The sequence below is a fragment of the Rhipicephalus microplus genome, chromosome 7 (assembly GCF_043290135.1).
Source record: "Rhipicephalus microplus isolate Deutch F79 chromosome 7, USDA_Rmic, whole genome shotgun sequence".
NCBI lineage: Eukaryota > Metazoa > Arthropoda > Arachnida > Ixodida > Ixodidae > Rhipicephalus > Rhipicephalus microplus.
In genome coordinates, this window is record NC_134706.1 from 65,233,487 (window position 1) to 65,247,705 (window position 14,219).

The following is a 14,219-nucleotide window of genomic DNA, read 5'->3' on the forward strand; positions in this document are numbered from 1 at the left end:
CATTCTTATCGCTCCTGTTCTTGAAACACGTGCATCACAGACTTTTTTGGGGAAAAAAGATTTGCGTTTTTACTCGCAGCTTTTTTTAAAGCTGTTTCATTTACTATGAACTTCGGGTTACAGCAATATAGTGTATTTAGTCGCGTAATGAACCCACCTTTTTTTTTTTTTTTTCAGAAAAGTTCACGGCAGTTTGGTGGGAGGTATCATTACGCGGGAAAAAAAAACTCGTGGGAGTTACAGCAGCGAAAACTTCGCGCGACGGCTTTGCTTGTTTGGGCCCGTGAAATGGGCGAAAAATTTTTTTTGTAGCCTGAATGTCTTCTTGTTTTTCTCGTAACAAAAGCGCACAGATCAACGCCGAAGTTTCCTTTGTCCAGCCGCTTGGTTCAAATGCTCTAGCGCTTGCTGTTTGTAACCAGCCGTGTAGCTAGCATAGCGGCCCAACGTGCCCTGCGCAGCAGGTGTCCAAACAAAGTTCACAACGACAAACCTGACAACAAAAAAGTGGCAGTTTCGCCGCAAGGGCAAAGCAATAAATACGATAGCAACAGCTAAGAATGTAACGCTGAGAACGGCTAGAATATCGAGACGTGCAGCACGCTATTCATGCACACATCACGCACGAAACAACACACACAGGATGAGAGCGAACTAACAACATTTACCGCTCGACACGTAGCGCACTGTTTAAAGAAAAACGATGCACTAATTGTAATCACAGGTACAGATATGAGCGCGAAATAACAAGTAAAAGTGCCCCAGTTGTTACGTCACTGTGTTTGAAAAGCGCACTTTTTTCACAAATGGTGCCTGTCCAGTGAGCGAAAGGATCTTTGTGCACCTGGTAACTAAACGGAATAGTTCCGGTAAAAGTGAAAGGCCCGCGATTCTTCCCACCGAAACATAAGCATGCGCGCACAAGCATCTATAGCCCCCCCCTTTCATTTTAAGTCAAATCTTGAGTCAAATGGTTTGGATAGGTTATAAATAGCATATTATAGAGAAAAATGAGTGTGTTTATCATGACCCAATTTATATTGCCATATTCCTTCCTCCAGTTTTGTTAACGTACCATATTTTCGCGCGTAGAACCCGCACCAAAAACCCAAAAATTCCAGTGGCAAAGTGGAGGTGCGGATAATACGCGAGCTTTTTCCTATAGTGCTGCTTCGCAGCAATGCGTGCTGTGCTGTGAAGCTCCTTAACAATGTAGCGAAGGCTACGGAGGCGGTTTCCGCAAATTCGTGTTGCTCCGCAAGTAGCACAGCAGCTTGCGGCCGATTTCGGTTTCGCTTGCTTGCATTGTTGAGGCGTTTAGAAAAACATTTGGGAAGAGACAATTCGATTGTTCAGTGTAAAATCTCACTGTCACACCACAAGTATATTTTTTGGACGTTCGCGGCCGCTCAGTGACCCTCCACATGTCCCTACGTCACGGACGCCATGTTTACTTTTGGAAAGGGCTTGCCGAAAAGGTGGGGCTGTCTAAGAAAGTTCCATAATAAATAAAGTAAGTTCCATAATAAATAAAGCAGTATGTATTTCAGCAAGGCAAATGAGATATTATAGTGTCTATAGAGATATTATCAGTAAATTGTTGTACTACTTCTTGACGCGGTAGCAGGCATGCATTTCGGTTCTGTTGTTTCCAGGGTGCTGTTACAGTGTACTAGAAGGGGTAGTGCTGTCAAGTTGTCGCCGAGTGTGAGCGCTCTTTACCTCGCTGATACCGCTAGTTCTCCACATCTCGACCCGTTTGCCAAGCCTAAGTCGATCTGTTCTGTCACCATGAATAGCGTACGGCGGCAGGCCTTCACGGCACAGCAAAAGCTTAAGATCATCGCCGTTGCCGAGGAATTCGGAAATAGCGAAGCGGGAAGACGGCACGATGTAGACGAGTCCTGCGTGCGACTGTGGAGAAAGAAGAAAGAGAGCCTACAAGCCGCGCACTGCGACCGTAGGTCATTTCGTGGCCCCGTGACCGGTGCCTACCCTGAGCTGGAGGCGGAGCTAGTAAAGTTCATCGAAGATGTGAGAAGCAGGGTTCACGCCGTATCGACCGAGATGGCCCAAGTGCTCCTCCACTGTATCTCGCTCCTCCACTGTATCTCGCGGCCGCTGGGTTGGTGAGGGCTCTATCTTAGGATCTTCTCCTAAACATTCTGGATCATTCGGCCCTCGCGCCCCGTCGATGTTTCCGATGACAAGGTCGTACAGGTGGTTCGTCATGCATAAAGCAGTAGCCTTCCCGCTGAAGTACGGGGTTTCAACCTCAATTTCTGCTTCGGGAAGCATCCGAACCGTACGGTCAATTAGGCAAACCGGTTTCGTTATGCCTGTTAACTCACTTTCCCGTACCAAATTTCTCCGCACGATAACCATGGAGCTACCGGTGTCTCTTAACACCGTAACCTTTTTGCCCGCAACTACTCCAGGCAGCGTTGGCATTCCCTTCGTAACACCGGTTGGCTGTTTTGCCATTACAGCACCCACATAGGGATTTTCTCCCCATTTTTCAACTCTACAAATCCGTCGGTGACGGCATTATCATCGGATTTCGGTGCTGCTAGCATACAGGACACCTTGTGAGTTTGACTCGCTCCGTTTCGACATGCGTCTGCTTTGTGCCCAGTCTGACCACACTTGAAACATTTTACGACCGTGGGATTCGTAAAGTTAGTTCGACAGTTGCTAGCACGATGACCCACTCGGTTACACAGAAAATATTGCGGAATGCTCTCCGGTGCACGCTTCTTTTCTTCGGGAGCCGATTTCTTCGAATCTTCGGGACAATCCTTCTTGACCTTGGCCAAATTAGTGCCACCTTGCGCTTCCTAGAATTGATCAGCTAATTCAAGCATGTCCTCAAGTGACTTAGCTTTCCTCTCTTTCAAGTACAGCGACAGGCTTGGGTGGCAACTAGTAAGAAATTGTTCTCTAATTAGGAGCTCTCTAAGTTCATCGTACTCCTGCGCTGTCCCTCAAAGTTCAATCCATCTGTCGAAATAATGGCAATGTCGGGCGGCATACTGCGTAGCCGTCTCACCATCAGCTGGCTTTCCTGTACGAAATCGGTCCCAGAATCCTTCCACAGTAAATCTAAATCGCTTCAGCAAAGCAGTTTTCACCTTTGCATAGTTGGCTGCATCGGTCGGCGTCAGCCTACCGTACACACTGAGCGCTTCACCACTCAAGCAAGTACTCAAAACAGTTGCCCATTGATGTTCCGGCCAATTCTGGCTCCTCGCAATCGTCTCAAATCTGTGAAGGTACGCGTCAAGGTCGTCCTTCCTTTCATCAAACGCCACGAGCAGCTTGCTTGGGTTCAAGCGGAAGCCGTGGTCCTCCCGTTCGCTGCTTTCAACTCTAGCTTGGACCGGAGTTTCACTTCGCTGTTGCAAACGGAGCCGCTCGAGTTCTATCTCGTGCTGTCGCTGCCGTTCTCTTTCCTCTCTTTCTTCTTTCGCCCTCTCAGCTACCAGTCTTTCTCCCTCCAGCTCAAACTTCAATTGCTGCTCTCTTTCTTCTCTCGCCCTTTCGGCTGCCAACTTTTCTCTCTCCAGCTCCAACTTCAATTGCTGCTCTCTTTCTTCTTTCAGCTGTCGCTCCTTTGCCTCTCTTTCTTCTTTCGCCCTTTCAGCTGCCAGCTTTTCTCTCTCCAACTTCAATTGTTGCTCTCTTTCTTCCTTCGCCCTTTTAGCGGCCAGCCTTTCTCTCTCCAACTCAGCCGCTTTTTCTTCCTTGGCCCTCTCAGCTGCCAACCTTTCTCGTTCCAACTCAGCTGCCTTTTCTTTTTTGGCTCTCTCAGCTGCCAACCTCTCTCTCTCCAACTCAGCTGCTTTTTCTTCCTTGGCCCTCTCAGCTGCCAACCTCTCTCGTTCTAACTCAGCGGCTTTTTCTTCCTTGGCTCTCTCAGCTGCCAACCTCTCTCTCTACACCGCCTCTTTCTCCTTCCAGCTTACCCATTTCCGTAGTTCGGCGCCAGAAAGACCCATCTTCTCACCAAGAGCAACTAACTTTTCGAGATCCATGGTGTCTCGCAAATAAAGTCTTGCCGCGTGTAAAAAGTATCTGCCTAAATCAGTCTATCGGAACACTCCCCTGCACTCGTTAATGAGAACACAGAGCAACACACAAAATCGTTCCGATAGCACTATCAACAACTCGAGGCTCTTTCTCACTACTTTGGACACATTGTGCACCAAAATGTCCTGTCGTGGACGCCAGATTAATTGTCACGGGTCCCGTTAATTAGGGACGGTGATCGCCGGGCTAATTCCAAGGGCCGAAGTATCGGCCCCCCGAACCGCACCACGAAAGCGTGGACAATTTAGAAGTGGTCCTTTTTGGCGCGCCAGCGGACGCCGGCTGTGGCCCAAAGAACAAGTCAGAGCCGAGAGTTGATAAACAAAACAGAATTCTATTCTCAGTAATGGCAGATCAAAAACAATACACAAGTATGCACACTCCTCAATAGTTGAATACAATATGTCTCCCACCAAACAACGTACTACACAGTACATTCAGCCACACTCGAAACAACGGACACTGAGAACGATAGGCAATGCAGTCGCACGCATTCAACAACCAAGACACTTAAAGACTAAAGAGATAGAAAACCTATCCAGTCCAAAGTGCTTGGAACAAAAGTCTGGATGATACTCTTCCGAGAATCACTCACTCAAAGTCCAGCGTTGTTGTCCTTCCACTGCCCCCGAAGTTTCTCTTCCAGGAAACCTCACGCCTTCATTAGGCCACTCTCCGAACTTCAAACTTCTTCGCCGGAAACACGTCAGCTTCACACACGCAGCTGTTGCCACGCGTCTTCGCTCGATAGCGGTAGACACACGCTCTTGCCTGTAGCTCGAGCCTTCACCCCTCAGGTGGAAATCCTCTTCTTCTCCTGCTTTGTCGCCCCGCCGCGGTGGTCTAGTGGCTAAGGTACTCGGCTGCTGACCCGCAGGTCGCGGGTTCAAATCCCGGCTGCGGCGGCTGCATTTCCGATGGAGGCGGAAATGTTGTAGGCCCGTGTACTCAGATTTGGGTGCACGTTAAAGAACCCCAGGTGGTCGAAATTTCCGGAGCCCTCCACTACGGCGTCTCTCATAATCATATGGTGGTTTTGGGACGTTAAACCCCACAAATCTAATCTAATCCTGCTTTGTCCCTACGGACAAAACCTTCGCCGGCTACACGGTGGAATCCCTACGCGCTCTGGCGCTAACTTCTTTCTTCTCCTGATCTCTCACCTCGGCTGCTCGATTAAATACCTTCCACGTGAGATTCCAGAAGGTTCTCGTCATTTCGTCGGCACGATACGCAGCGAAGGCTGGGGAGAGGGCAAGACGGTTGGGATGCCCTCCGCGGCGAATGACTCAACTCGGTATGACCACGCCCCTTTCCTTCTAGAAAAATCGAGTGCTTGCTCGGCCGCCGATGTGGGGTGAGGAGGTTCGTCGGCGAAGCCATAGCTGAGCGGCTTAGCCAAGCCAAACCTCACTGTGTTCGTTCACGTGTTGTTTTGTCAGCTCTGTGGTCGTGCCTGCGGTTGATCGTTTGCTGCTGCGTGCTATCTCCAGTGATCACGTTTCCCGACCTTTAGCATCCACCGAGTTCCTAGCTGTTTCGTGCTGCACTTTTCGTCGAGCGGTTTCGCCGTTTACAGCGATGGCACCGACTGCTCTTTCGTCTTTGGCCGCGCCTTCGAAGTGCACAAAGGCCCCTCGTAGCCTTACGATGGGAAAAGCTACTCTGTTGACCTCAGGTCTGCCGTCGGCATGCTAGCGGAATCGTGGAAGGTGGTTACGCAAGAGACTCTGTGGAACTGTTCTCCCCACGTGGGCTCCACACTCGACGCCGAGACTGCCGTCTTGCCCCAAGTGGACAGTGTGTGTGACGAACTGCAATCCGCGGGTGTTGCCTTTGACGGTTTGCGCGCTGCCGGCGTGTCGATTCCAGCCGGGATAACCTTTGGGGGCTTCGCTGACGCTGACAAAGACCTCGAGCTATGTGTGTGTGGAGTTGACCAATCACGAAATCATTCGTCAAGTTACGGAGGATTCCGAGGACTTGGACACCAGAACTGAGAGCCATCTCCTACACAGCCAACGAGCTCGGAGTTGACGCAAGCACTGATGACACTGTCATCAGTGTGCAGTGGCAACGACTGAAATTGAGGCAGGCATGATCGCAGGCAAGCGGAACACCGTGCAAAAAAAAAAAAAAAAGCGACTTCTTTGCACCCAAATGCTTACTTATGAAGTGGCGCCGGCCACGTCTAATCTTTTTTTTTTTTTTGTAAATGGCTCTTTTCAGAGCCACCTAAACGATCGATGCATTGGCTGAATTGCAATGAGAATCTTGTACTTCGGCCATTACCCTCTACGTCAGCCAAAAATACCTACAAAAAAGATTCGTCTTCACGTGCATTCGTTTTTTTGGACTGACCAATTGCTCGGACATTTTCGCGGTCCCTTGAGAGTCCGGGAAATCGGACGTCGACTGTAGATGGTTTTGTTAAAATTATGCCCACTTCGCGAACATTACAGATTATTCTGAAACCTACGCGGCCGCTAGCGAAAAGGCCAGAATATTTGACGGCACGTATATAAATGGCAACGTGCTTCACTGATTGTCAGTTGGTCGACAGCTGATGCTATCAGTGCCAGTGTCTTGCTGTAATCTGACTTTCCTTTCTCGTGGCCGCAAGTTTGCCCCAGTAAACAGTTTCATCTGACCATCCCATCTGCTCCCTTCGTTCACGTCATGACCCCGTGACAATATGTACGATATTGAAAGAACGAGATTTAGGCTTGTATTAAGGCCACTTTTTCTGTTCAGAGCAAGTGGAAGCAACTTTGAATACAAGCAGTATTTAACTCGAAGTAAGCTGCAAGTTACAAGCAGTGAAATACGTCACATATTAAAATTTGCCCTACATAGTGTGTATGAGTCAATGCAACACACTTTTCAAGAGAAAAAATAATAATTAAAGTGCAGGTAGTATATACCTATCTATTCTTGAATTCCAACTTTGTAGCAGTGCGAATTTCTTTTGTGCAGGTGATCTTGTGGCATAGCAGTTTCATGCTGCAGATAAGGCACCTTTTTAGGGGTTTAACATGCGATAAACAAGAAATATACATATATATTCATTAACTTCAAATACTTCATAATTCCAGAAATTACATGGTCATGTCGAAAGGAATCGAAATAGCATAATATGCAGCAACCACCCGAAGCACTCCAATATTTGACCTTCCCTACTTCCAATTATCATTCTTTAGCTGGCCATGGTTTGCTAAAATTCACTGCAGATCTAAGAAGATGTACATTAGCAAGTGCACAGGCTGTAGGGAGCACTCATAATAGCGCACCGTATTGCACTGTCTGTAGTCCAGTTGATCTTCAGTAGGAGGAATACGATCCGCGTTGACGAACTTAGATCATCTTCAGTCGGGGAGGGTTTAAGGAACACCAGATGTTTAAAATTTACAGAGCACTCCATTATGGCATGCTTCATAATCATATCATGGTTTTAGCGGGTGAAAGCCGAGATATTATTTTCGAGTTTAAGCCTGCTTGTCCCTTGTTATGATGTGACACACACACACTGATGCATGCTTCTTGCCAGAAAGTTTAGTATTGAAGCATCATGCATTTAAGAAGATTCAGAGTTTTCTCTCAACATCATGTTCAGAAGATGCGTGCTTGGTTTCTGAAATCGCACTTCTGTCCCTTCACAATGTTGTGTGCATGGCATGGTGCTTTCGTGTATCTGATACTTCAGGACACTTTTCCGTGGATTTATTCGTCAATGAAAGCTAAGAAAACGCACATTTCTGCACCTATATAGGTGGCATGATAAGTGTTCCTTCAGGGCGGTGTGCAAATCAACAGAGAAATCACTTCATCTGCAAAATGGTTGTCTTATGTTTTGTTATTCTTTATTGTGGAGTAAAGCGAGTGACCAAAATGTAAAAGTGTGAGTTCCCCTGGCTTTCGGAAAATATACTTTTTTCACATATCTGATGCCACGTTCCTAACCTTTTTCGCGTACAGCTCCAATGGCCAGCTGGCGTCCTGGACGACCGTGGTTGGTTTTATCGTTATGATGGCCCTGGACGTCGGCCTCAGCTGAAGCGTACCACGACCTCGAGTACATTTCGAGAAATATCTGTTCGTGCTTTTGGGACCAACGAACTAGAGCTCCGCTTGTAAAAAATAAGAACCAGCTGTTTGTGATTTGCCAGCTCGTACCACGCTGCAACCGACACTGCAACGGTTCGATCAACCAGCGAGCGAATTGCAAGCTGCACTTATCTCAAAGGACTTTTTGTTAAATGACATAGTGCGCCATGTTTGGCTTATCGAAATGGGGTAGTGTGTAATGGTGTGTGACAGCACGTGTTAATTTCGAGTGCTGTGACACGAATGTACTGTGGCCTGGACATGCGATGAGACAAATTCGTGTTAAAGTCTTTAGGTGCTTCGACTGCATTGCTTATCGTGTTGATACATGTGAGCGATTTTTTGCTGAATGCTTTGATCCTCGTCTGGTTGTGCAGTATATGTACAGACGGCATATTCGTGCTCGCTCTATATGTAAATATTTTATTGCTTTCACAAGCAATTGTGGGCACATGATGTGGTGATGTAATGATAGTATTAGATATTGGCATTCAGTATTGTAACAGCAGTGAATTGGTTTTACATTACGTCGATACGAAATGTTGATTCATTTTGTTTTAAGCCTCGGGTGATTGTGTGCACTAGCTCGAATAACCCATTTTTGAATCGCGCAGAAGTTGCGAGGCCTGTTTGTGATGTTTGAACTGCTCATTGTTGCTCATTGAACCAAGCTAGTCGGTTAGGCTCAAATGCTACTGCTGTGTCAGGTTTGTTATCTGTTTTTGCACAGTGTTTACCTTTAGTAACTGATTCATGATAGCAATGTAAGCAAGAACAAATTCTTCGACTTATTTCTTTTCATAGAGTTATAACGCAGAACACTTACGTAGAATTATTTGTACTTGATGCTCCTTAGTGTATTTCTTAATTTCTTTCTTGCTTCAAAGGTAATCGTTCAAATATTCGAGCTGAAAGGCTTCTTCGCTTTCGGACATTTATTAAACCTATTCATACGCAATTCAGAATTGCAGAAAATAATGTCAATCTAGGTATACATTTCAAGTAAGTTAGTTACTATTTGCACCGAATTGTAGGATAACAGGGATGTGTTTTCAAAGTGACCTTTCCCATGTTAACCTAATTTTATTCTGACGTATGACATTCTAAATTATCTATAATCTTGTGAGAAGCACTTGTTTAGGTGTGTATGCAATGTCTTATATTTTACTTCGTTAAAGAAATGAAATTACATGCTCAGTGTTTGAGTAGTAGCACACATTTTAATGGCCTGTTGTACTTGCTAAGGCACCTGTAGTATGCAAAAGATACTGCTGCTACAATCTTTTAGGCTTTGAAGCCAGTTGCAACAAAGCTTTCACTCTAGCTTTGCTGGTTATAAATTAGTGCTCGATGACTACTGGAGGGATCTTGCTAAAGTAACATGAATTTTATCAGTACAGTGGAACACTGCTGTCACGTTCCCCCCCTGCTGCATTTTCCCGGCTGTTACGTTGTATTTCATCGGTCCCAGCAAAAGTCCCATAGAATCCTATGTATTGGGAACCTCGCTGTACCCTCATAGTTGTGGGCCCATTCCCGTATGATGCGTCGCAACTGCGCACCCCGAACCCGTGAACCCACTCTGGGCACCGCCATTTTGATTTGACTTTTCAGTCTTGGTTTCGCTTGGCTACTGTGTGGAAGAAGCCACAGGTGAATTAAAGAGGCCGCCACTAGGTGGTCGTCAAGTCAGAAAGCTATTAGCTATAGCGCTATCACGATCATGATCGTTGTCGTCTGCGTGCTACCGGCTTCACTGCACGACTCCTACTGGCTCTGCACACAAAGGAAGGCCGGCTGGGCTTCGCATGGCGAGTGCACTGCTGTTACCATCGTGTTCTGATCAGCCCTGATGGCGTCGCGCAAGCGGAAAGTGCTTTCTCTTAAAGAGAAGCTCGACGTGCTTCACACAGTCGACGAGCAGCCAGCGCACAAAAAGGCCGACATTGCTAAAGATCTTGGTCTGTCGCCATCGACGCTTAACAGCATCATCATGAAGCATGCCAAAATTGAGGAGAACGTGGCACTCTTTGGCCGAAAGGCCAAGTAGGCTCATGGCGTCAAATACGGGACGCTCAACGAGACTCTTCTCACTTTATTCAGGCAAGCCTGCGCCGCTGGTATTAACTTCGACGGCAGCATTTTGCGCGAGAAGACAATAGAGGTAGCTGACAGACTGGGCATCTCCGACTTTGCTGCGTCGAATGGATGGATCGACCGTTTCCGGAAGAGGCACGGTATCGCTTACAAGACTGTAAGTGGAGAAGCGGCAAGTGTCAGTATCAAGACAGTGGACGATTGGAAATCAACACTGTCATCTGTTATTGAGGGTCATGAGTCTCGTAACATTTATAACGCTGATGAAACAGGCCCTTTTTTTTTTCGAGTGAAGCCATCCAAGTTGTTAAGCTTAAAGAGCTAAGCCTGCCACGGAGGCAAATGGAGCAAAGACCGACTGACAATACTACTGTGCTGCAACATGGATGGCTTGGATAAACTGAAGCCGTGGGTGATAGACAAGTAGAATCCACGGTGCTTGAAGAACATTTGCCTACTGTCATGCCACTACAGGAGCAACCGTCGTGCTTGAATAACCTGTGCTCTGTTTGAGGAGTTTCTGTGCTATTTTGATAACAAGATGGGTGTGCAGAACAGGAGTTTTATCCTTTTCCTGGACAACTGTGCTGCCCACCCGAGGGATCCTCCGTTTCTAAGGAACGTCAAGCTTGTGTTTTTCCCCAGAACACCACAAGCCACTTACAGCCGCTGGAGGCTGGTGACATCAAAAGCCTCAAGAATTTCTACAGAAAGAGCATCGTGAGGCACTGTCTTGCGCGTATTGATCACGACAGCAGCCTACGGCAATTTCCGTTCTAAACGCCATGCCCTACGTCGCTTCGGTGTGGACTGTAGTGCACGCGTCAACGGCGCAGCACTGCTACGCGAGGTGTGGCTTCCGTACGAACGGCAGACTGGACGAAGCTGACGTACCAGAAGCAGCCTCTTGTAAACAGGAACTCACCGAGGCTGTGAATGCACTGGGTGCCTCAGGAGTGACCTACGACGACGTCACCTCTATGGATGCTGCCCTCGTGATGTCAGAGTGCCAGAGCATCACAGAGACCATTGCGGACTCGGTCGCAAGTGAAGCCGGCGACTCCGGTGACGATGACGAGCCACAAGAGTCTGGGGAGTTGGCCGATCAAAGTTTTTTATAATCCGTCGCAGTCCTGGCCCTCCTCCGCAGGTACATCGCACCTCAAAACGACGCTGAGAGTAACTCAGCCTTTCGAAAAGTGTGTGGTACTCTCCATTGAATCTAAGAAGCAGCAGCCAAGCATGCTCGATTTTTTCAAAGCTTGTTGAAATAAGTTGTTTGAATTCAATGCGGACTTGTTTTTATTCAATTTCGAAGCTTTCCTCATTCTAGCATTTTCCTAGCGGTTTCGTTTTTTTTTTCCCGGTCCGCTGAAAAACGTATGAACCAGGTTCCACTGTACCTTTTTTTTTGCTGAGTAGGTTGTACCACTGCAGACCCCTACAGGAGACATGACAGATACATAACTTGAGCGTATGTGTTCTCTCTCTTGTAGTGTTTGTTCTCTCTGGTACTCCATTATTTCTAACCAACACGACTGATAAATGTTTTATTTTCTAATCTGTGCCCTTTGAATTGCACCGAGACAGACGATGTGCACTATGTGGTTAGCATACATGAAAAAGAAAAGGTACTATCACCTTCGATATTTATAACCGCGCTGAATTCTGCACACGAATCTCGGGAGGTCATGCCGGCAAGCCGCTCGTCTCTTCTGACAACCAGTGATTCGTGTCCCTTGTGTTGAATCTAAGCAGGGCACACACATACTTCGCAGTTAGTGGGCGTGAAAGATATACTAGCACACTGCCTTCGAGATCACTTTCCATCCCACAGTATGCACTCAGATCTTGGAGGTCATTTTGTGGAGCCACTCGTCCTTTCTGACAATTAGTAATAGCGTCTTTCTTTTTTTAAGTGTCAGTACAAAATAAATGACTGCCTTCAGCGGGCATTCAGGGACATGTTCACTGGTGTTCTGAACAAAATTTCATGCTAAGGCTCCTCCGTACACTTGTCATGCAAAACTAGGCTCCTTACACGAATGAAAATTTCGAACTGTATTAAAATGCCGTTCTTGTGTTTCTTTTTTTCTTTTTCTTGATTTTGGGTAGTGTGCGTTTAGTGCAGAGTGGCTAACTCATTGCTAAAATCTGGTTAGGCTCTGAGCCTTCCTTTCATCTGTTTCTCTCATGTTGCAGTTTTTGTAGAAAGCAAGGAAATTGTGTTTCTTTTTACTTCCATTTGTTTGCAGGAGCCCTGCTTGGAAGTTCGGGCAGTTCTATTTAAAAATTATTCTATGTTAATGTTGCACATGCTTTCTTTGTGCAGGTCAAGGTGCTTTTGCAAAACTTGCAAAAAGTGGCAATGCTTATTCGTTGTACTTGTGCTTGGGATACCAGCTGAGAAACATTTAACACTGATGAAATTTTTATTGCAGTTTCTTTTTAAAGTTTCTTGTTTTTTTGTGAAAGTCAAACTGATAGCTTTCACGGTGATGTTATGGAAAAAGGACCTCCTGTTTTGTATCGTAAGTGCTTACCACGGTCAGGTTAAGCTGCTTTTGTGAAGTCATAGGAAGGAGGTGAGCTTTGTCTGTTTGACTTTTTTATTGTGTATGGCACACATGAGGATCCGAAAAATAAATGAGGGGTAAATGCTATCATCAATTTCACTTTCTCTTGAAATTTCATAGCCTCATGCTAAATAAAATGTCTGCTTTACATAGCTGTTGCTGCGAAGTCGGCGATTTGTAGCACTTAAGACGGCACTGATGAGAGATGCTGTCACAGTTGCTGCACATTTTGTGAGATGCTGGCCACCTATCTCTAAAGCAAAAGTATCCGGCTTTGTTCACATCACCTTCTAATTAGTTTGTCACGCTTTGCTTTTCTGTGGACACCCGCCCTGTGGTCTAGTGGTCCCTATGCTCGACTGCTACCCTAAAGGTTGCAAGATCGAAACCCTATCGTGGCGGCTGCATTTTAGATGGAGGCGGTGTGCTAGTAGCCCGCGTATACTTCGATTGAAGTGCACGGTAAATAAGCCTAATAATCCTAATAATCCTGCTGCTGTTATTGGACGTAAAACCCTGCCACTTGTATTCTCGATGAACATCTCAATCGTGCTCGTTTGAAGCCCTGTTAAAGTGGGCACATGACGTTAGTCGTTGAAAATGCTACTAGGGCTAATAGTTCAATTACACTTTCTATGCACCCACGGCTCCGTAATTCACTATTTTGTGAAGTATAGCTATATAACCAGCACTCGTCTGCAGGCATTGCACGCACATGCACGTAGCTGCTCGTTTGTTTATGTGCCTTCTGATGATGGCCACGATGAACTATAGCTGAGCCATTTCTAATGTGTGGGCAGCTTTAAACCAAGGATTCTTTGTGTAGTTTGCATAGGGTAACACCTGTTGCAATTATACGCTTCAGGTATGATATTACGTCTTTTAACTCGACACCCCACCCTGCGTGACGCCTCTATAGGGCCTTTTTGGTAAGTAGTTTCAAACACCGGCATGGCTCGGTGGTAGAACACTGGACTTCCAGCTGGAATGTTCAAGTAAGACTCCGGTTTGAATCGATAGCATTGAAGAGATCATTTTGCGAAAATTGCACCTTTGGGTTTGTCGGTTGTTATATAAGGATTATCATCCTATCAGTGAATGAAGAATTGGGAAAGATGGAAATAAGTAATAGAAATCATCGGTTTTAGTGAGAATCGAATACAGGCCATTTGCATGGCAAGCAGATGTTTTATACCGAGCGAAACTGTTGCTTGAAAATGCTTTGGAAATAGACACTATAATAATGTCAGAAGGAGGTTCCTTAATGCATGTAATATTGTGTGGCAAAAGTGTAGAACCGTGCCAGGCCTCAAAAGATGTGGATTGCTTAACAAGTCGTTGCTTTAAATGTTC

General features: G+C 46.3%; 1 protein-coding gene across 1 annotated transcript in view; it reads left to right on the forward strand.

Moving 5' to 3' along the window:
• Zip48C (Zinc/iron regulated transporter-related protein 48C) overlaps positions 1-12,953 on the forward strand; it is a 44,729-nt gene extending 31,776 nt beyond the window's left edge. The window contains exon 9 of the mRNA XM_037431377.2: positions 8,065-12,953. Coding sequence (XP_037287274.1) covers positions 8,065-8,143 — 79 coding nt within the window. The 3' untranslated portion in view covers positions 8,144-12,953. The remainder of the gene's footprint in view (positions 1-8,064) is intronic.
• The last annotated feature ends 1,266 nt before the right edge of the window (positions 12,954-14,219 follow it).